Below are 22,933 nucleotides of genomic sequence, written 5' to 3' on the forward strand. Positions count from 1 at the left end.
CAGCCCAGCTTTCACGCAGATATTATTGGGACAGTCAGCGATACGCATTCTTTCTGTAATAGGCTGGTTTAGCAGATGTGAAAAGAAGAAAGCCCCTCGTGTTTTTAAGTGCGGCTGTAAACTGAAAACTGCACTGCTAGTGCTGGAGCTCCATCAGCATGGCGAACATCTGGCCTGGATGGCAAAGTCATTAGAGAGAGAGGGAGAGCAGTAAAGCTCCGTTTTAACTAACGCGAAGCTGTCACATTGGCCTTGATTTACAATAATGACCTGACAAAGGGGGGGAACTGTTTAATTTAGATATAGTCCCGTTGTCAGTATTGGTCACAACTTACACCTTATCGTACCACTCAGTTCTGGCCTCAGATTTGTTCACGCATTCGGATTTGGTCTGGTGTGGCCATGTTGACCACATGGTATGGGTTCCCATTCCTGGGGCTCAACATTGTGCACATGTTGTGCTGCTCATTATTCATGCCAGTACATTGCTGGGTCAAATGTTGGATGGGGAGAACTAGGTCTACAGAGCATGATTTGGGAACCCCTGGTCTACTGGGTCTACTTTGTTGATTATGTGGTTGATCGTAGGTCACTTTCTATAGAAGAACAACCTGGAAATGGTGTAGAAGTTCTAAGTTAAAAAAGCCAATAGTCTCGACTGACCTCTAGTGGTCGGTTTATAGAAGTGCAATGCTGTAAAAATGGGATAACCCCTGCTTCATCAAACCATCGTTAATTTACCCCACTTTAATGAACACAAATGTCACACATGCTGCGTTTGTTTTAGCTTGTGGTTTATGTATTCTTATTTTTAATAATAAATAATAATTGAACAATCGATTTGAAGGATCCCACTACAGCAGCAGTAGCATTTTGCTAACAAATACTTACCCTTTATTAAAATAATTGTAAAACTATGAGAATCAATAACATTCATAGTGCTACAATATCCTTTTCAATATCTTTCTCAGTCACTTTATTATTATATTACTGCTATGGACACCAACCAACTTTATTACTACCGTAAATGACTGTACTTACTGTAGCATTAAAGTGGATTGGTGTCCATAGCAGTATTTTTATTATTATTATTATGCACATCCACCTAGTTTACAAGCATCAATTTTTATATCTATAATTTTACAAAGTAAATAGTTACATACAAATGACCCTTACTCTGTAAATAAATGTAGTCTATTTGATGTATCCTGCTGTAAGCATTTCAATGCAAATAAACATTGACTTGACTTTTAACACTTCTATAATAATCTACAGCGCTTTCACATGCAACTTGCAAATTCAGGATTTTATCATGCTTGACAAACTAGTCATTCATATGACAAAAAGCTTTTGAATCCTGAATCCATCAATAACCCAGTAGTGCTGTTTTGTAGAGATCATATATGTGTAAAGCAGTAGTTTTCTGTAGTAAACTATAATGCTATAATATTATATAGGATAACTGTTAAACGTGAACAAGGGGTTAACTTCCTGATAAAGTCACTGATATAGTTCCTAATTAAAGTTTTGGTAAAGTTTTGTTCTGACAACTACAGTATATTTATATAACATATGTATATGTTTCTACGGTCTTATGCAAAAGTTTGGGCACCCCTGTTCATATGGCATATATCTTCTAAGTGAAATGAATGAATAAGTCCTCTGCAGGAAAAATTAGACACAATTTCATTTTATTTTCTCAATTTAACAAGGTGGAAACAAAAAAACACAATGGATTTATTGTGCCATTACATTTGCACACATATTTATTTATTTATTATTTTAATGTGTTTTGTTGAGCTACTAAACTTTGTAAAGAATTATTTTCTCTGTAGAGAATGTGAACATATTTCCACACATATTATTTAACCAGAAGTGCTCTGGGTAATTTGACTGTATTACTTACAGTCTTATTCCTATATATTTACTATATTCAACAGACAGTATTGTGCCATCATAGTTTTACAAGGTACATTTAATGTCTTCTAATTATTTGTTTATTTGTTTGTTTGTTCTTTTGCTCATTTTCCTTTAGAGAATCAACAATGCTTGTCATTTGTCCAGGGTAGGCCAAACGTTGTATAAATTATATATAGGAGAGAGGAAAGGCTTCTTAACTTTTCAGTGGAAGTCAACAGTAGCATCAAACATGTTATTCCAATATATTTTGGTGCATTTCTGATTTCTGATGGTTCTTTCATCATGACATTTTGACACAATATACAGTAAAACTGCCAGATGCACATTATGTCAGACAGTAAAAAATAGAGATACAGGGCTGTATTTTGTCTGACAGTGACGACACATGTACACTCCTTACTAAAGGACACTATTGTCTCAGTCACTGAGTTATGCAAATTTTGAAAATCAGTCAAGTTGCCCTTTGAGTACGTCTTTAGTGAAAGTGTAACCATCTTTGTCGTGCTCTTCTATTCTAACAGTGTGTGGCACATCACATATGTCAGTTGACCTCAACTGCCCTTATAAATCCCCCAGAAGACAGTAGAGCATAGCCATCCCACCATTTACATTTTGATCAGCATGCTGGTTTCTAATGCACCACCAACAGAGAGAACAGTGTTTTCCTCTGGTGGGACAATGGTGTTCGTTTCAAAGGGAGGAAAGGGGATAAAAAAGTGTTGTGTGATTATATTCAAATCAAGGTTCTGCATACAAAGGCTTCAAAAAAGGGCCCATCCCCCAGACACACACACAGCCTTAGGGTTCTTCCCAATAGAGCTCCTCTTTGATGAGATAGCAAGGAGCCCCCTACTATCTCTATCAAGCATGCCCCCCCCCCCCCCCCCCGCCATCCACACACATGTCTCCTCCCTCCTTCACCCTTGCTCCCCAGTACCCTATTGTCCCATAGACCTCCATACCTTTGCATAAGAGAGAGAGAGGAAATGGACAGAAGAGAGGAGATGAAAGAGGGGCAGTGTTCAGCAGAGAGAGTGTGAAAATATCCCAGAGAGAGAGAGAGGAAGCGAGAGAGAGAGAGAGAGAGGCCATGAAAAAAGCGAGGGTGTCTTATAAAAAGAGCCTCTTCCCCTCACACTGGGTTTCCCCCCACAGTATTACCGTTACTTGCCAGTAAAGGGCGCTAATGTTCAAGTCACATGCTACAGACTTATCCATTGACTATGAAATATTTCCTATCAATGATAGTGTGCGATTATACAGTGACCACGCCCCCTTTTATATAGTTCAAAGTACCAAACTCACCTTCTTAGCACTCCCTGTAGCACCTGAGCTGTCTGCGATGCGTTTCCAACAAGTTTGAAGAAGGTCCTACATGTGCTGAGAATTTTGTTTTAATTTAGTTGAAAATTGTAAGCATTTAAAAGGAAATAAATTCATGTCTACACATTTCAGTCACTGAACATTCAGAGTGGTCTGATGTGAAACCCGGGGTCACATTTTATTTGTTATCAAGTGAAATAGTGTCAAATTTAAATGATACCTTATCTTTGGGGACTATTTTGCCTTATAACGCCCTGCATGTACCACTCCGCCATGTTATCACCACCACAGTAAACAAATCAGAATCAGTGGGTCACCCTAGACCTGAGCATTTCACACCAAACCACTATGAATCTTTTAATACATTTTTTTATTTAATTGTGAAGAATTATAGGCCTCATTGTGCTAATTTATGATGTAGCAGCAAAGAATATGTTGAAAACACACTGTATCCTGAAAAGTTTGTGGACACTCCTTCAAACCAGCATTCAGTTACTTTAAGTTGCACCTATTGCTGACACAGATGTGCAAATGCATCCTAGTCTAGTTCCTGTAAAGCAGTATTGCCAATAGAATAGGATTCTCTGGAGCGTTAAACATTTTTTCTATTGGCACCATGCCTAATGCCAGGTGTGAGCTAGAGAGGTATAAACCCCCCAGCATTCAGCTGTGGAGCAGTGAAAGAACTGTGCTCTCTGGAATGATGGACCATGCTCCATCCAGTACTTTTAGAATGAGTTGGGGAGTTGGGGATGAGGTGGGGGTGGTGATCATCATCCAACATCCTGACCTCACTAGCGCTCTTGTCGCTGAATGCCATTAAATCCTCACAGCAATGCTCCAGAAATCTAGTAGAAAGCCTTTCCTAAACAGTAGAGGCAGTTACTCCAAAAAGGATAAGTGCTTTTTAAATAACCAATACTCAATAATAGAAACAATGAATAAGCAGTTGTCCCAATACTTTTGTCCGTACAGTAGCTGTCTGGATATGTGTTGATGTGCTTTTTATGTGAGGTGTGTGGTATAGTGTGTAAGTGTGTTCATGACAATGTACAACCATCACATCCTTCTTTCTGCTGTCCTGCGCACTTCCGACACATTAACACATTTCCTGTTCTTTTGTCACATTCGTGCGGAAACTCTCAGCTTGATGAGAGATAGCGAGAGAGAGAGAGAGAAAGAGAGAGAGAGAGAGAGATAGAGGGAGAGAAAGAGAGAGAGAGAGAGAGAGAGAGATAGAGGGAGAGAAAGAGAGAGAGAGAGAGAGAGAGATAGTAGGTCGATACAGTGGTAGAGAGGAGGGATTGAAAGAGACAAGAAATGGAAATAAAGAGGATAGAAGGGAGGGATAAAATGATAGAGAGAGTACAGAGAGCGAGTCCATCGAGTGAAAAAGAGGAAGAGAGAAGGGAGAGAAAGCAATAAAATAGAGACACACACCGGGTGAGAGACGAGAAAAAAGTCAGCAGAGAGAAAGAAAGAGACAAGATAGAGAGAGAATAGAAAGAAACCGAGAAAGAGAGATAAGAAGGCAGATAAGGAGAGAGGACAGAGAGGGGATAAGAAACAGAGAGAGAGAGGGAGAGAGAGAGAGATGAAAAAAAGGAAGGTGTATCAACACTGTGGAGTCATTTCCATTCCACAGGAGTGCTCCCACTCTGGTGTGTGAAGTTTTAGCTGAACATCGTAATATTCCAGTGCTCTAATCCCTCTGCCAGGCCATTACCTCAACCTGTTTGCCCTTTCTCACTGACACTCTTCTACAAGTAATACTGGGCTGGTAGACTTGGACTTGGACTTTCCGTGTAGGCCATGGACTTCACTCCCAGACGCAAAGAGTGTGATATGATCTTCCATTCATTGGGACAATTTCCAGCTCATTTTCAGTCAAAATGTCGTACTTATTCTTTAGCCTCAGTAACAAAACAGAAAACATACAGCATATTTAACAGAAAATTTCAAAGAAGCCTCAACAGCTACATTTAATATCCATTGGTTCAGTATTTATTGTGTCTACCAATTGCCTTTATTACAGCTTCCATTCTTTTCATATAAATAATCAGCAGGAACTGCGGCAAATTAACCCACACACTCAGTGATGCTGAGGTATGGCTCTAGGGTGATTCTGACAACAGCAATTTTTGAAATTCAAAATGTTCTTTCTATTTCTCAGTAAGGGTTTTTTGACCCCATTTACACCTGGATACTTCACGTGACTAGTATCTGGACTGTATGCTGGTAATATTTCAGTCATCACTCTCAAATGTCAAATGTGTCCCCAGTTAGTCAGACTGAAACATGGAATATGCGGAATATGCAGATTCGCTTGTTGCACAGTAATTGTTACTGGTGTTTAAGTTGTATTGGGGGGGTTTAGTTGTTTAGTTGTTACATAATAGTCAAATAGTGTTTTTAACAGCTCTTTATTACTTTTAGTATGTATAATTCTTATTTTATTTATTGTTTAGTGTATTATGCTCTCTTAGTGTAATACTTGTTAACAGTCTTGTTGCAGTCTGTTACATGTCATACTTGTGTTGCTCTCACCAAGTAAAATCCCTTGTATGTGTAACATACTTTTATAGATTCTGATTCTGATTCTGATATAGTTACCCCTGTTACATGAAGAGTATTTCAACTGTAAAGTATGATACAGAGGGAATAATAAGCAACCGATAAATAATCCTGATTCTAAATATGGAGACCAACATTTGTCACATGTGATAAATGCTTCTCCTTTGGCTTTACACCCCTTGGAACAAAGGCAGCATTTTTGTCAGCTGTATTTATACAGTTTAGCTGGCAATTTATGAAAGCAGTGCGGCAACAGCAAAACCAAACAGGCTTTCCTTTTAAAGAAATGGTTTGACAAAAAAATGTCTACATTTTTCTTCTATGATAAAAGTAATTAATCCACTAAGACATGTTTAGTGTCTAAAGATAGCTTCTTCTTACGTTTGGCACTAAAGACCCAAAGCTTATGCAGATCACAAGAGCACAAGATTCTGCACCCTCAAACTGTTTTGACACTGTATAACAATGTTAAATGGACAGAAAATGGACAAAAAAAATAGCAGATCAAGTCTAATTTAGATTACTTAACAACTGAGTTGAAGCAAGTGTGTGATGATTTGACATATTTTCACAGTGCTAGATATCATAAGTATCTATAAAGTATTATTTTAGCTTATTTTCAGTGTAAAACTAAACAGGCAAATTACAGTAGCTAGAAAGTATTTAAAAAAAACAAGACATTTTTAATCTCAAATTGATATAACTGAAGTACAGTTGAGGACAAAATGTCAAGTAATCAAGTGTGTGTGATTTGTGTGTGTGTGTGTTTTAGGGGTACACTATCTGGAACAGAAATGTATGTGAGGGCTGTATTAGCATGGGGATAAACTCTGAAGGACACTGAGGTATTTGAGAGGCTGCTGTTATGTTTGCAGTGCAGCGGTGGCCTCCGAAGCTGCATGCAATCCCACCGGCACATGAACCCGGGCCTTCGCCCAAAACCTCAACTTCACACTCGGGCAGCCAAAATGGAGTCCTAAGCTGCCGGCGCAAGAAAGCGCCTCAGTACCTCTATTCACAAAGTGACTGAGAGAAATGATGTTGATCCAGCATGTTTTTTTTCTTTCTGCCGGCATTGCACCAGATGACCAGCTTCTCCAGCCCTCGGCTGTCTTTACCTATGCGGTGGTCAGTATTTTCATCAAACCTAAATGCCTGTCTTTTGCTATGATGAAAGCATGCTAGCCTTCTTGAAGCATCAGATGATGACTTCTGTATTACAGATGAAATGTACACCAAAGTGCCTTGGCCATTGACCTTGCTCAAGCCAACTTAATTACCATTATTTATCTAGTAACGTCATAACATTAGCATTATTGAAACAAAGGGCCTGGTTGGCATTTAGTGTTTCAGTGGTGGCTTAGTGGTTAAAGCACTGGGTTATTGATCTCAGGTTGGTGGGATTGATTCCCAAGTCACTGTTAGGCCTGTAATCGAGGCACTTAACCCCCTCTCTACTTCAGGGTTGCTGTAGCATGTCTGACTCTGTGCTCTGACCACGGCTTTCCAACCTGGGGTATGTAAAGGGAGAAGTTCACTATGGATACTATATGTGCACATCCCCATTCTTATGATACATTCAGCTGCTTTAAGTTGTGCCAATTGCTGACACAGACAGCTTGTCTAGGCCATGTAGAGCAGGATGACCAGAACAGGACTCTCTGCAGCAGATCAGCATGAACCTATTGCCAGGCATATGCTATAAGAGTATAGAGTTCCGCAACATTGAGCTAAAGAACATTGGAGCTGTGTTCTCTGAAATGATGGTTGAAGGTGCTCCATCCAATACTTTTGGGTTGAGCTTGGGACTTGGGGAGGTATGGTGGTGAACTTCCGAAATCCTGACCTAACTAACACTCTTGTTGCTGAATACAATCAAATCTTTGCAGCAATGCTCCAAAATCTTGTAGAAAGCCTTCCCTGGACATTAAAAACAGGATCAACTCTTTTTAATACCCTTAGTTACAAAAGAAACAATCAATGAGCAGGTGTCCCAATACCTTTGCCCATATAGTGTATATAGGTATAAAAATGTGCTATGTTTATTGTTCTTCCTCTTCCAATTAACATTATCATTATTATGAATATAAATAATAATAATAATAATAATAATAATAATAATAATAATAAAGGATTAGAAACTACTGCACTTTAGATGTTACTTATTTCATTAGTTCAATATTAATAATGTTTATGATGCAAGCAAGCTGTTGTACATCATACACTTTTACAAAAGATGACACACAAAGCAAAGATATAACAAGTTTATTTATCAAAATTAAAGTCTATAAATATGCATACAAAACAATACGATTGATTATACTGTATATTCACCTCAGAAATCGAGGTGGTTTTAAGAGGGGACACTCCACCTCGGGTGAAGTCTGTACAAACACAAAATAAGGCCCTAAGAATCTGTACAAGGCATATTTACAGTTTTTACATTCAATGTCTGAAAGGATGCTGATCTCACTTACTTCCTGTAATAACACATGTATAAATAAGTTACATTACTTTTAATGCAATACAATTGTCTCATATTGTCTCTTATAGCGTATTAAATATACAGATATAATACATGAAGATTACACTTCTTTTACCACAACCTGCCAAAAAAAAACGTTTAATATATGGATTATGATGTGACCCTGTTTTAAAGACTTAATTGTTATCAGTCCAGAAATTCAGTATCTGTGAATCCCAACTAATGAATGAGTGAATTTTGCTCTTTTAAGGACACCCAAAAAAAAAAAAGCTCAGCAGATTTAAAGGTGCATCTGGGCGTGCATGTGTTTACATTGGTCTCTGAATGAAGAGACAGTCAGTCAGACAGTTAGTGTGTGAATGTGTGTATGTCATTGGGCAAGCTGTGAGATTCTGGGTTCCATGCTAGCCCCCGACTGCTGCAGTTCCGGGTGCAGCTGCACTGCTGGATCCACATGAAGTTGCGGACGAAGGTGTCTCCCTGCGGGCAGTAGAAGCGCAGCTGGACGGTGTGAGTCAGTGATGGGGTGCAGCAGCGGCCATCCACACAGGAACCACAAGAACGTGGACGGTAGCGGCGCACCGTGGAGCAGCCAGCAAACGTGATGGGGACAGGCCTGTGTGGCCTCGTCGTCCGCTGACACTTCTTTCCTTTCTGCGGAGGACAAACGGGAGTTAAAGCAACATTATGTAGAATCTTTATCTTAACATAACAGCTTCAAAATCATTGTGATGCTACACTGCCGTGGAGTAGGATGAACAGCGTTCCTGTTGATGCTACTCTGTGCTTGGTAACTTTGGTGAAGGCAGGACAACGCTTGAAAGAGTCATATTAATGTAAAATCCTGTAGTATTACTTTACAGCGTTAGTTCACATGCTTCTTTCACTTTTAGTGATGGTTCTGTATCTCTCAGCTTGTCCAGAAATACAGTGTAATGCATGTCCTTAAGTGAAAAATTGAAGCACAAATTGTACTTCTCAACTGTTGAGGGAACCCATTTCTCCATAATGCAGCTTTAAAGCTCACATATAATCACCAATAGTGTATTAGACACTGCCCTCCACTCACTAACCACGTTATGACACTTAGGAACATGGTATATATTGAAATATGTTAATGCAGTCATTCAACACTGCTAATGCTTATTACAGCTTATTAGAACATAATCAGGATAAATGCATATATAAACAACAACAAACAACAGGACTACTGTTGCAGTTACACTGACATGGTAGCATAGTGGTGGTTGGTGTAGCGTAGTGGATTACGACACTGCTTTCCCCAGGGTTTGATTCCCTGGTCGGGCTGGCAAGACTCCTAACACTACATTCCCCAACCTGTGTAACATGATTAAAATGCCATTCGCTCTGGATCAGACTGTTAGCCAAATGCCATAAATGTATGTTATTTTGGTAAGAGTGTACATAAGGTACATGGGTATCCAGTACAACAGTGTTGCTTAGCTGCAAGCAGTTCACCACTTCAAAATATCAACCCCAGTGTGGCTCTATGGCCAGTAACTGAAGGGCTACAGTCTCTAAATGTACACCAAAAAAGGTGAAGTAAGGTTGGTAAATAAGTAACACAATTTCGTAAATAAAAATAAAATAAAATTAATAATCATACATAAAGGTAAACTTCACTTTTATTTACCTTGGGTGCTGGCGTTAGACTTTCACTGCAATCTCGTATCTGGCACAGCCGTGTCTCCCTAACAAGCCGACACTCTGGGTTGCTATTGGTTACTCTGCTGGACACGCCCATCCCACAGGTTGCCGAGCAGGTGGACCAATCAGTGGTCTGCAGAAAGCAGGTGGATGGAACGAGGGCGTGGGACTGGGAGGTGGAAATCCACTCTGAAAGGGATAACAGAGGCATAAAATTACAGTAGATATCATCATAGCAAAATGCACCCATTTCCTCCCTGGTCCTCAGTCCTATCTTTGTTCATCAAGGTGATGGAGATAAAGCTTGCAGGAAGAACTGGACTTGGGAATGTTTTTGAGATGGTATCAGTGTTTATATACTACATCAAACCCTTTTTTTAACTGTTTCTATTTCTATTCTATAACTACTGCTCTACTTTGCTCAAACTTCTTCTTAATTGCTATATGGATGGGATGTCAAGTCATAAGAACTCCTACACAAGACTGCTGGAGATCTAACTTCCATCAATATTGCGACCTCTAACAGTTCAAAAATAAAATCGCAGAAACAGACTATACAGAGCAATGCCATATATCAGTGGTTCTCAAACTGGTCCTCAGGGCCACAGATGGTCCACATTTTTGTTTGCATGAGTTGGGACTTTGAATGAAGGAAGAACACGGACTGTCTGGGGGCTCCTGAGAACTAATTTGAAAACTACTGGCACAGAAGAACCTCATATGATCCGCCAAGGAACCACTCTATGCATCATTCTGTAATGAATTTTGTAAATTTTTCAAATCTGAAAACTTGAGCGTGAAGAACATTTGCAGCATTCACAGTTTGAAGAACCTACACATAATGTAGAGATTCTAAACCAGATAATGTGTTTCCTACAACAGTACACCAAACTGAAGAACCATTAAGGAACCTTTGATTGTAATCAGTGTTTTTTTCCGTATGTTTTGGAGATCTGAAGCTGGAGCTAAGAGTGTACACTCTTAAAACTCAAGACACCATAAAGTGTTCTTTGAAGCAATTCCTTTGAAGAATAACCTTTGATTTCCTAAAGAGCTTTTCTATAGATTGAGAACATTCAGGGTTCTATACCAGTGTTTTCGTAGAACCAAATGACCAAACTACCACCCATGTAGAAATGTTTACCTTTATGAGTTGGTGACCACTGCAATGCAACATATAGGCTTGTATGACTGGAACTATGTATGCTTTTATGATTGAAACTATGATAAGAGGCCAGTTCTGTATCCAGAAACTTTCATTCTGCACCTGAGCTCCTCCTCCTTTCCTATTGCTTCCTTCCTATCATGGAAGAACATGGCGGACACGAGTTAAGGAGAAGAGCATGAGGAACATAGAGAACCAGCAGTAGCTGGGAAACGGGAAACGGGAGAGCTAATGTACTTCAGGATCATGAAACTCAATGAGCCAATCGCAAGGCTTCACTTGAGGGAAAGCTTCTAGTCTGCTGTCAGCCAATCAAATTTGCTGCACAGGTCCAGCCTACTTACATTCCTGTGACTGTTTTGTTGTTGTCTGTTTTGTATTCTATTTTACAGCCTGTTGTCTTCCTTTCTTCTGCGGTTGTCCTGACCTTGTCTCCTCTGCATTCTTCCAGGGTAGGAAGAACGGAGTAGGAAAAGAGGGAGAGGACAGGAGCAATAGTTTAAAAAAAAAGTTCCTGGACGCAACCTAGTTCTCTTGTTGGCCCACTGCTTTATGGCCTTGTTTTGATTTTTTGATAGGACTTTTCTCAACATCAAATTAAAGAAAGTCTTGATAAGACTTTGGGGAATGAGGCCCATTGTTTTTGAACAGTAGCGTACCTTGATAGGGTGCTCCTGCGCTGCTGTCCCAAGGTGTTGGCGCAACCAGCAGCTCATTGCCTGTGAGGTCAGTTTGCTCGTAAGGTGTGGGATCAGCTGTCAGGTCCTCCTCATCGATACGGTTGTCATCATCACAAACCCACTCCTGACAGCAGTGACCAGGCAGAGTGGTCAGTCTGGGTCGGGTGCAGCGCCAGTCAGGCAGTGGAACGTGGTGTGGACAGAGAGGGATGCAGCCCACAACTCCATCCATGCAGCTGCAGCGGTGCTCACAGCTGGGCTGGAAGTCTTCCCCGTGCTGGTAGACCCGACCGTCCAGTTCACAGGGCCGGCCTTGAGCCTCCGCTACAAAGTGGAATTAGTGGAGTGGCGTTAAAGGAATAGTTTTGGGGGGGGGGGGGGGGGGGGTTTCTTGATGCATATTTGTAATAAATTTGAATCTTTTTTGTTGACCAATAATGCTAATGTAGCTACCCAGCAATTAAAGCGTATCCACCACTGATTAGCACTGTGAAAACTAAAGGCCTAAATTGTCCCACACTTGAACCTCGTAGAGAGGTTTATGTGATTTCTTGCACTGTATGTCCTACTGTTATCTATTACGATGGACTAAGGTGTAAATACAGTCAAGGCAATTAAACAAGATTGACATGAATTCAGTATGTGATCATTCAGTCATGGGTATCAAACAATGGCATTTTAACAGGTGCTAAAGCTACACTGCCTCCTCACCTCGACACAGGCCTCTCTGGGGGTCTCCTCCAGCCCCTAGGTGGCAGCGCAGCCCCTTGATGTGGTCGCAGGGCTGTGTGGGGCTGCAGTCCTGGTTGAACTGCCTGGCGCATAGCCTGCAGCAGCCGCAGGAATCTAGCACTGAGCTAATGCCAGGCGGGCAGGATGGTGGGGAGGAGGCGCACGAGCATTTCAACGGACATTCACCCTGGACCTGAGACAGATGGGCAGAGAGGCGGAATAAGAAATAGACAGAATACAGAAGAGTTGCTTTAAAAAATGTGAGAAACAGTACAATCACAAGGCTTTCGCAAAGATATTTTTTTTCCCTTTTACATTTATTTTTTTTATTTTAATGCTCATTTGATAATTACACCCTTAAGGTTTTTAGTGAAGTGGTTATATAAGGAACCAAAACATGGCATTTCGTGGCATGGTTAAATGAGTCTTTTCCATTATGGAGAATACAACAATAAGGGTTCGGCAAACTGATTTACATAGAGCCATTTATATAGAGCCATTGTGCTAATAGTGTGGTGGAAATGACAGAGATGCTACATACTATGGTATGTAGTTATGAGAGTGGTGAATGGAGACCTGGACCAACCAACAGGTCTTTAGAGTTTAAAGGGCAGTTTAAAGACAGCAGAGAACTATCCAGCACTGAGACAGTTAAAGCAGAAGAATTTTCTTCTGTAGTGGCTAAGAATTAGGAACTTCTGACAAACACCTTACATTTTTCCAATCATAGAAAAGCATTATGAGTCTTTTATGGACTAAGCAGACAACACAGACTCAATTCCACACTAATGTAATTTCATTAGAACAGAATTTAGGCCATACATTATATTCAATATTCAATATGTTGTATATTATATATTTCATATATTATATTCAATATATCACATATTATAGTTAATTTATTAGATATTATATTACATTTATTACATTTTCAACATGTTGCTGTCACACAGAAAACAAAAATCTTCAAAATGGCAACTTTACAGAAGCAGGAAACCTCTTCACTTTTAATGGAATAAAAATATTTCACTCCCGGTTATTTTCAATAATGTCTTTTAATCCATCAGAAATTTAAATGGCGACAACTAAAAAATGAAAAAACTAAAAAATGAAAAAACTAAAAAATGAAAAAAGGCTAAAATAAAGATTTTTAGCGTGACATTGATATACTCCCAATTCCATCCAGAACTGACTCTGTCACTCTAACTAATTCCTCAAGCTCCTGCTTGTCTGTCTCAATTTGTTAGCATTGGGTGATTTGCAATGATAGCAATGGGTGTTTACATTTTTGTCAATCCCAATCAATTATTAATTAGTCAGATTTCCTCATAGAATTTATATAGACAATACTTTCTTTAGACACATCTTTTAGGATAGTTACGCTTCAGTTATGCTTCAGTGCGAGGTGATTCAAATGCATCAGTTAATGTTTATATCAAAGTATGTGCTGTTTTCAATGGCCAAAATAAAGGTTTCAAACATAAATAATAATAATAATAATAATAATAATAATAACTTCTTGTTGCAGTGTTTTTGTTATTGTATATACTATGTTTGTTTTAAAATCATTTTGAATCATATTGAATCAAATTGTGCTACAAATCGAGACTGAGACTGAATCATTTGCTATAGAAACTCAGTTATTGCGAGGTCTGGGATTGAAACCCCTCTTAAATGCAATGAAAAACAGCAAACTATGCGCTCACCTTTAAAGCAGACCAGGACAGAAGCACCAGTGTGAGAAGATTTGCTTGCTGTAAAATCTTTCTCAAAGTCGACATTTCAGCCAGGAGGTGAGGACAGAAAAATGGAGTGTTGGAGTCGAGCTGTCAAAGCCTGAAGTTGCCAACGATGAGACGAGTTACAAATGAAGGAAAAAAGGAACTCTGAAGAACATAAAGAGAAAAGCTCTGTCAGCTTCGGCTTCTGCCTGCCTGGTTTGTTTTATTACGTTTACTGCAATCCGAAGCTTGTCTCTTGGTGTGTGTGTGTGTGTGTGTGTCTGTGTATGTGTGTAAGTGTGTGAAAGCCCAGCAGCAGTGTGGAGCTCAGTAGCTCTTGATGAAGAGATTCCTTCAGTGGCTGCAGCTTTTATAGAGCACCCAACGGCACAGCCCCCTCTGATATCACACACACACATACACACACACACATACACATACACAGCATGGGGTGGCAAGGCGAGTCACTATGGAATCATTTTCAATACATGAGAAATAAGGGAAGCAATTGTGACTAATTAGTGCTATTTCACTGCAAAGGAATCTTGGCCTTTTCACTTTAGACTGGTTGTGCCATGTGTGTGCAGAGCAAATATTTGGATGCATAGTTTAAGCAAACACACACACTTTTCAGTTGGATAGCCCTATTTTCCATCTGCGCGCTTCCAAGCCCCATCACCTTCAAAACACATTCCGAAACCAGCCTGAAAATGTGTGTCCGTGCCGATAAACTGAGGACAGAGGGAAAAATATGAAGGAAGAAACTTGTTTGTAGATTTGAGAGTTGAGTCTCGGGTTGGACTGTTGTGAAAGCCTAAGACTTCAGGTATTAACTAATAAAAAAGTGATGATTTAACCAATGATCAAATTAACACATTTGACCTATACTCTAAATGTAGCATACCAGCCAAGGCCCATGTGGTTATGCGCACTAATTAGCATCATCAAAACTTCACACTTCAGTTCTTATTCCGAGCAACTAGAGGTAGGAGTAGGCGGTGTTGTTATCCACTGCACTACACTACACTAACTGCTACAACATGCACAGTTGTTGAATTATCTCAAATACACTTGCTTATGTAGCATCCAATATCCATTAAATTGACAAAAGTATCGGGACACCTGCTCATTTACTGTTTATTCCAAAATTAAGGGTAATTAAAAGAGCTTATCCAGCTTTTGTTGGAGCAACTGTCTCTACTGTCAAGGTAAGGCCTTGGGTAAGAATGTGATTGCGACAAGTGCATTAGTGAGGTCAGGATGTTGGATGATCACCACCCGACTTTATCCCTAACTCCACACCTCATCCCCAAAATATTGGATAGAGCACCATCAACCATCATTCTGGAGAGCACAGTTCCACTGCAACACAGCTCAATGCTGGGGGGCTTTATACGCCTCCAGCCCATCGCTTGGCATTAATTATGGTGCCTGTATATTAGTTATGTTAAACTGTTCCAGAGACAGTATTGACAGTACTTCTCTACAGGGACTAGACAAGCTGCATGTGTGTGCATTTGCACATCTGTGTCAGCAATGGGCAACTCATACTTAGTAGCTGAATACATTTATGAGAAGGGGTGTCCACAAACATTTGGACATATAAATTGTGATTTTAACAAAACAACTCTTTACAGCTGGAAGCGAGACAAGCAGTTTGCAATATGGTAGTTAGAGTGCAGAAAGCATGCCTTGTTAGCTCCAACAGATAAATCCTCCAGCTCAAAACTACAGAAGAAAACTTCAGACGCTAAACATGTCTTAACTGATTGAGTACACACACATTGTTGGAGTTGGACAGCCCTATTTTCCACCTATGAGCTTCCAAGTCCTGACAACTTCAAAACACAGTCTGAAACCAGCCTGAAAAATGTGTCAGTACCGATCAACTGCAGATATAGGAGCCACAAGGTTGATTGCTAGGAAACATTAAAAAGCTTTTTTTAACCTGTAACACAGTAAAAGTCTTTTTATTCAGTTACCAGTTTATTCAATACCTTCAGTTATTCAGTTTATTCAATACCACTGATCAACTTGACACTGTTTTACTGTTATCCTAAACACAGTCAATCAGGAAAATGCATGAATGTTCTGCACACCATAGCATCATCACACATTTGTCTAAAATCACATCAGGCTGTGTAGTAATCTTAAACAGATTTGCTAATGTAATTTTTGATATTGTATGATATGCTTTTATCTGTGGAAACACACAAAATGTAATATTCATGATGGCTGCTGTTGCTGTTTTTAGCTATACATACACGGGTATTTGTCCCTATTAGCCTGTCAGAAGCAAGTCTATTTGGGATTGCTTAAATCAACACAGTTTAAATTGCAATAAGTGCATAAAATGCAATTACTTGTTAGCATAATTAGCTTGTTAGCTCTGGCTAATTTGCTAATATGCTTAAGTCAGACACCAAACATGCCTCAGCTGATTAACTGCATTTGTGGTAAAGGTGTATATTTAATTTTTTGTATTTATTTATTTATTTATTTATTTATTTATGAGGCCCTATCTTACACCCTACGCAAGGCGCATTATGATGCTCATTGCTATCTAACACCCCGCCAACAGCCGCCATGCCTTCCATCTGTGACGTCTAAACAGCAGCGGTGCTTGTGAATATATCTACGCTGATGGGCGTGGTGGTCACGAAATGAGGTTCAGGTACTTTTCTGGCGTATTGCTATCTTGGCAATGGAAAACACGGCTGCACCACTGACTGAAAACAACCTAGGCAGGCGTCAACAGTGAGATGTTCATTGCTATCTTGGCAGTGACAGGCGCGTGCCCAACGTGCGTGCACCCCCCCCCTTTGCGGCATTGAAATAGCAAAACCCGCCACAGTCAGACCACACCTGGCTCGCTGATTGGTTTATTGCACATTACGTCCAAAACACACTCATAATTAATTAAAAGACTTAGTAACTAGACAAGCTGTGTGTGTGCATTTGTACATCTGTGACAGCAAAGGGCACAACATAAAGTAGCTGAATGCATTCTTTGGACATAAAATGTATGTATGTGTGTGTATGTATGAGAGTGAAGACCCTAACAGTTCAAGGGGTTAACACAAACAAACACACACACACACACACACACACACACACACATAACCACTGAGCAATTGCCTCTCACCTACTCATGCAGACAGGGCAGGCAGTGTGTCAGACGAGGCCCACTTTCCACGAGATCACCGAGACATCACACACACATGGCACATAGCTGCCAGCCGGTCAGTGACGTGCAACGCCCACTCTCGGAATGAAGAGGGAGAGAGAGAGAATGAGAGAGAGACTGACGGAGGAAGGAAGAGACAGCAGTATGTGTGTGAGAGTGTGTGAGATTGAAAGCCAGTGAGAGAATAAATCTGACTCTCTAAAGCTTTTCATTCATGAATCCAGCGGAATGTTTAGATCCAAACAGTCAGAGTGTCTGTGAGTCTGCTGTGGTGCGTATTATTCACCATCTCTGGACAGGCATGGATAGGAACTTTATCCCAGCGGTGACGTAAAAAGACTGAGGAAAAATGTTTTAGAATGTAGGCCGAGAACGTAAATCACAAAGACCTTTAACATCACTAAATATTTTTCATACCTTTTATTTAAACCCACCATCCAGCACGTCTTTGGTGTCTGAAGTTTGAGATTTGAGTTTGACAAATGATCTCACATTTGCCTCAAACCACACGAAGATGTTCAGTAAGCTGAAATAGATGGTTTCTGACACTGTATGACATGATTTCTCAAATGTTTCCCTTTTTTTCCAGTTTGGTACTGCCAATAATCCCACCTGTTCATAGCTCCTCTTAGCACTAGCAATGCTCCCAACATTATGTGGGTAAGGACTGCAATACATGCGAATCCAGCCATGGCCTCTTTTTGAGCTAATATCCATGCTGCTTTGCCAGGCAACTAACATGCTCAGAGGAAAGCATCGGGTCCCCAGCTCCACCACACCAGCTAACAGACACCTGTGGCAGCCTACATCGCTTTGGTCATTGGTTTGCTATGGGTACCGGCCTGCGTACTCTGGCCATGCACATACGGACCAGCTGTGACTGACTAGCTAGTTAGCATGCTGTCTTTTACTCCTTCTCAATGACTGTAGAAAAAATGCACAGCCTAACATCTCTCAAAAGTGAAACGACCTCAGGTGTAGCATCTGTATAGCTCCACCTATCCCCTATTCCATATTTTTTTCTCCTCAAATCCATCTCCAGTGTCAAATTTGTTACTTCTCCCTGTGCTAATATTGCCACATTGTTTATTTCCCCCCAGAAATCAGTTTTTACATTGTCACTGCTATATCGTTAGAAGGTAGGGTTACATTTAGGAAATAAGTGATTGACAGCCTTGGCTGATGGGTTGTGCCCATCTGTTTATTACATGGAGTAGCTGAGTTACTGCACTTTGACTGATAAAGCATCACACGTACTGGACAAACTGGGCATCCAGGGGGAAAATGCTTCTGGGCTTTAAGCTTAATGAAGGCGGTCTGAGACACACCAGGTCTGGGGAAAAAAGGGGGTGGGTCTACCAAGTGAGTAGGCGAGTCTGGTCTTCACCTTTGGTCTAGACTGGCATAGACTCTGGTTGCAAATGTCACAACACGGCGTCCATGTTTTCTCAGTCATTGATTCTTCTGAAGTCTACTGTTGAAAGTCCAGAATGTTTAAAATTAGTAAAAATGTGGAGCTGCAAACCACTACTAGAGATTGTTTAGAAGGAAACAAGGTGTCATTAAAAATGTGTGAAACGCAGGGTGAGAATGTGAGATTACAGCTGATTGCACTGCTAGTTGTGAGATATGGCAGCCTGGGTATATGTACAGTATATGTATATGTTGATAACTGTACATTCAATATGTAGAATGTAATTTTACACCATTAGTATGACACTGGACATTTTCTACTTTATGTGTTTTATACATTTGCCCCAAAAATTACCCCTTTAAAACCCCCTGAGGTGGTCTCAGTACGGTTTCTTTTTGGTTTTATTTATTTGAGCATTGTGAGAACAATTAAACGTTGTACTTTTACAGTTAAGGAACTTTGGGACTCAGTGTACATACACAGCAGCAGTCTTCTTCACTTATCAGGTAAACACACACTGTTGAGGAGAACAGCTGCCAAGAGATTTGTGTGATACTAGGAAGAGACAGCAGCGATTACATGTTACAGTATTTAGCCATGAGAGACTGTGTGCTACAATCTATCATGGTTAAAAGGTGAGCCACTATATGGACAAAAGTATTGGGACACCTGCTCGTTCATTGTTTCTTCCAAAGTAAACGGTATTAAACTTTACTGTCCAGGGAAGGCTTATTTTAGACCATTGCGGTGAGTAATTTAATTGCATTCAGTGACAAGGAGTGTTAAGAAGATCAGGATGTTGGATGATCATCTCCCCACTTTATCCCCATCTCCCTAACTCATTCCAAAAGTACTGGATGGAGCACCATCATTCCAGAGATCACAGTTCCACTGAACCACAGTTCAATGCTAGCCCCCCTGGCATTATGCATGGAGCCAATAGGTTCATGTCAATAGGTTCATACAGGGACCAGACAAGCTGTGTGTGCAACTGCACATCTATTACAGACTCTATGATCATTTTATACATAATATTTTCCAATATGGGTCTGGAAGACACAGAAAACTTAGCACCAGAAGTTTAGTTTAAGGACCAAACTAAATATAGATTATGGGGGGCTTATCTTGTTATTCTGAAACAATAAAAGAGGGAAAAAAAGTCAACTTTTCTACCATTGCCCTTTTTTCACTATATCACCATATTGAAGCGCAAACCCCTCTTCTATTGATGGCACCTTTTGCATTTTTTTTGTTCAGCAGGTTGACATGGAAAATATGCGGCTTTTGGCCAAAGCAACCAAAACCCGCCTCGATGAGTCAGAGTTTGAAGGGGGGTGAAAATGTCAGTGAATACCAGGGATGGTTTGAAGAGCTGCTAGCAGATACAAAAATGCCTTTGGGATATTCACAAGGAGGTTTACAGGATTTGAGGTTTCAGTGAAGCATCCGTAAGCACTCGTAAATCATTAAAGCGGTGAAATATGAGTGTGCTTGGTTATGAATTATTTTTGCAGCTGAGATCTGGCAGGCAGTGTGCACGATGGACTTTCAGAAGTCTAGAAACAAGTAGAGTAGACTCAACAGGAACTCAAAAAAAAATCCTGTACAAATGTTTGTGCACATGCTTGTCTTAGGTTTTAGGAGATTCCATCGTTTCTCATTTCTCTGGAAGCACTTTGCGAGCATCCCAAAGCAAAGAGTAATGAGTGAATCAGAGTATTGATCATATATTTCCAGATATTTAGACTAAGCCTATGTTTATGTGTAGCTGTCTGTGTACGTTGGGGTGCCAGAACTAGACTGCTTGTGTTAATGTGTATGTATTTTGGGGGTTTGGAAGGGGTTGAGAGAAAGCTTAATAAGGCCAAACTGTATATGTTTACAGACACCTGCTATTGTAATGTTTCTTCTAAAATAATCTGCATTAAAGGAACATTTAGTAGCAATTTAACACAAAAAAGCAGTTTCACAATTACTGATTCATAAGAGAATGGCAATGGCTCTGGCATTGTCACTCTTGGCCAGGAACTAGGTCTGGCTACTGCACAATATAACTCTTACCATACTATATAAGTCTTGCGCACATCAATAACACACCAACAACTACACTCTAAAAAATAACAGTGCTACAAAAGGTTCCACTTTTGGTTCCATAAAGAACCTTTTTGTAATGGAGATGTGACCTTTAAATTGATAAAGCCCCTTTACATCAAGAGCAGGTTTTTTTTTTTGGGAGGGGGGGGGGTCTTTTAAAGGTTCTTCACACTCACACATCTCCATAATAAACGTGGTTCTTTATGGAACCAAATATGGTTCTTCTATGGCATCGCTCAAAGAACCGTTTGTAGCACCTTTATTTTTAGGAGTGTGCAGGGCTTCGACTAGCTCAGTATTTCCAGTAGGACATCATGGCTAGAACAAATCTTTTACTCGTTGGCGAAAGCTAGAAGCGATTAAAGGAAAGAAAACAAATGCAGAGCTGGCCTTGTTCTTGGTGGATTAGTTAGTAAGAACTTGGCTTGTGTTGTTGTACTTGCTTGATGTTTTGCTGTGTCAGCAAAGTAGTCCACTTCAACAGATGTTTAGCTATTAGTTAGATATCTTGATGCGATTTTAGCAAACTTGCTAGATAACACACCTCGACATTTAAACTGATAATATGTGCTTTTGCATCGACTGCTGTCTAGTTATGTAAAAACATCTAATATTATATTAACATATAATATGGGGAACAAGTAAATACAGCTTTGTTCCATTTAGGTTCTTGTCGGAAGATCCACCCCTTAAGCATGGAGGTCCATAGGATACCTCTTTATTGGCTGTTTGATTGCAATTTATCAGTGGAATAAATGCTGCTCTACATTGTTAATTGCGTTAATTGTTCAATATACAGCTCATTGTTTATGTCAGTTATTAAAGTAAATATCACTCTGCAGGGGGGTAATAAAAAAATAACTGATGCATGCACAATAACTGCATTAATTGGGAGATTGTTCCCCCTTTTAACTGTCTCTACTTTTATGGGTACGTTACACTCGATATTGGAGGTGAAAATTTGATTGAATAGATACAGGAGCATAGTAAGGTCTGGTACCAAAGTTGAAGGATTAGTTCTAAATCGTAAATGCCACTCAAAATCACAATAAAAATATCCGATGGGGCTTCATCTCAGCAGAGAACCATTTTAGTTCCATGCATGGCTTCTCCAGAGCACCAGCACCCCATTCTATCAGCAGTGAATAGGAAATCATATGAATAGATCAATCTACAGTATATGGTAATAAAAATACATGGAATGGGATGTTGCATCAACCATTAAACAGGCAATCACACTGTAGAGCTTGCAATCAAACTCGGCAAAACCTATCTTTGGCTGTTTGACTTTATTTCCCTTATTGTATTAAATACAGTGTGAAATGCCTGTCATATCCACTGGTGATGTTGTGAAAGGACATCATCAAGTTTTCAAGTTAGGATGTAATTAAGACTAGTTAACCATAGTAAAATCATTTTATTTTTAGTGAACAGTTCATATTAAGACTTTCCAAACAATTTTTTTGTTTGGTAGCAACTTTTGTATAGTGTGCAATATCTTACAATCCAGCCTGACTGACCTAACTGACCATTCAGCTCCCAGCTCCTTTAAAATGCTGCAGTCAAATCACTTTGCATGTGTGTGTATGTATGTATGTATATGTGTGTGTGTGTGTGTGTGTATAGTGGTACACACTTGGAACCTTGCAACTGATAGCTGTTGCTGTTCGTTAGTTATTTACGTGTAAAACTGAATGAGTTATGACTAGCTTTTCTAGTGTGTTTACATTTAACAGCAAAAACAGCAAAACAAGAAAATGAACAAAACATGAACAAAACATAACTAATAAGTGCAGTGGCAAAAAAAAAGAGTTGGAAGTGGATTGGGTTTTAAAATCTGATACTTGGATTGTCCCTGGATTGGATCGGGACATCCCTACTATAATTATGACATTTAAGATGTACATGAGGTTGTAATTAATGGGACAAATATTTCATTAAATTTTATTTAGCAGAGCAAATATAATTGT

At 39.8% G+C, this 22,933-nt stretch overlaps 1 protein-coding gene across 1 annotated transcript; it reads right to left on the minus strand.

The window, feature by feature from the left end:
* Positions 1-8,650: 8,650 nt before the first annotated feature.
* Positions 8,651-14,351, minus strand: ccn1l1 (cellular communication network factor 1, like 1). The gene is made up of 5 exons (XM_072692805.1): positions 14,254-14,351; positions 12,527-12,740; positions 11,795-12,139; positions 9,957-10,159; positions 8,651-8,956 (listed from the first exon to the last, which is right to left on the minus strand). The coding sequence occupies exons 1-5, from the start codon at positions 14,326-14,328 to the stop codon at positions 8,651-8,653; spliced, it is 1,143 nt and encodes a 380-aa protein (XP_072548906.1). The 5' UTR covers positions 14,329-14,351.
* Between the last annotated feature and the right edge of the window lie 8,582 nt (positions 14,352-22,933).

The sequence above is a fragment of the Salminus brasiliensis genome, chromosome 1 (assembly GCF_030463535.1).
Source record: "Salminus brasiliensis chromosome 1, fSalBra1.hap2, whole genome shotgun sequence".
NCBI classification, from domain to species: domain Eukaryota; kingdom Metazoa; phylum Chordata; class Actinopteri; order Characiformes; family Bryconidae; genus Salminus; species Salminus brasiliensis.

Bases quoted from the DNA above. Each gene is read 5' to 3' on its own strand.
- ccn1l1 (XM_072692805.1), bottom strand. From the start codon at position 14,328: ATGTCGACTTTGAGAAAGATTTTACAGCAAGCAAATCTTCTCACACTG. The intron at 12,140-12,526 runs GTGAGGAGGCAG...TCCACTTTGTAG, and splicing joins CCAGAGAGGCCTGTGTCGAG to CGGAGGCTCAAGGCCGGCCC. The intron at 10,160-11,794 runs GTACGCTACTGT...TATCCCTTTCAG, and splicing joins CGCAGGAGCACCCTATCAAG to AGTGGATTTCCACCTCCCAG.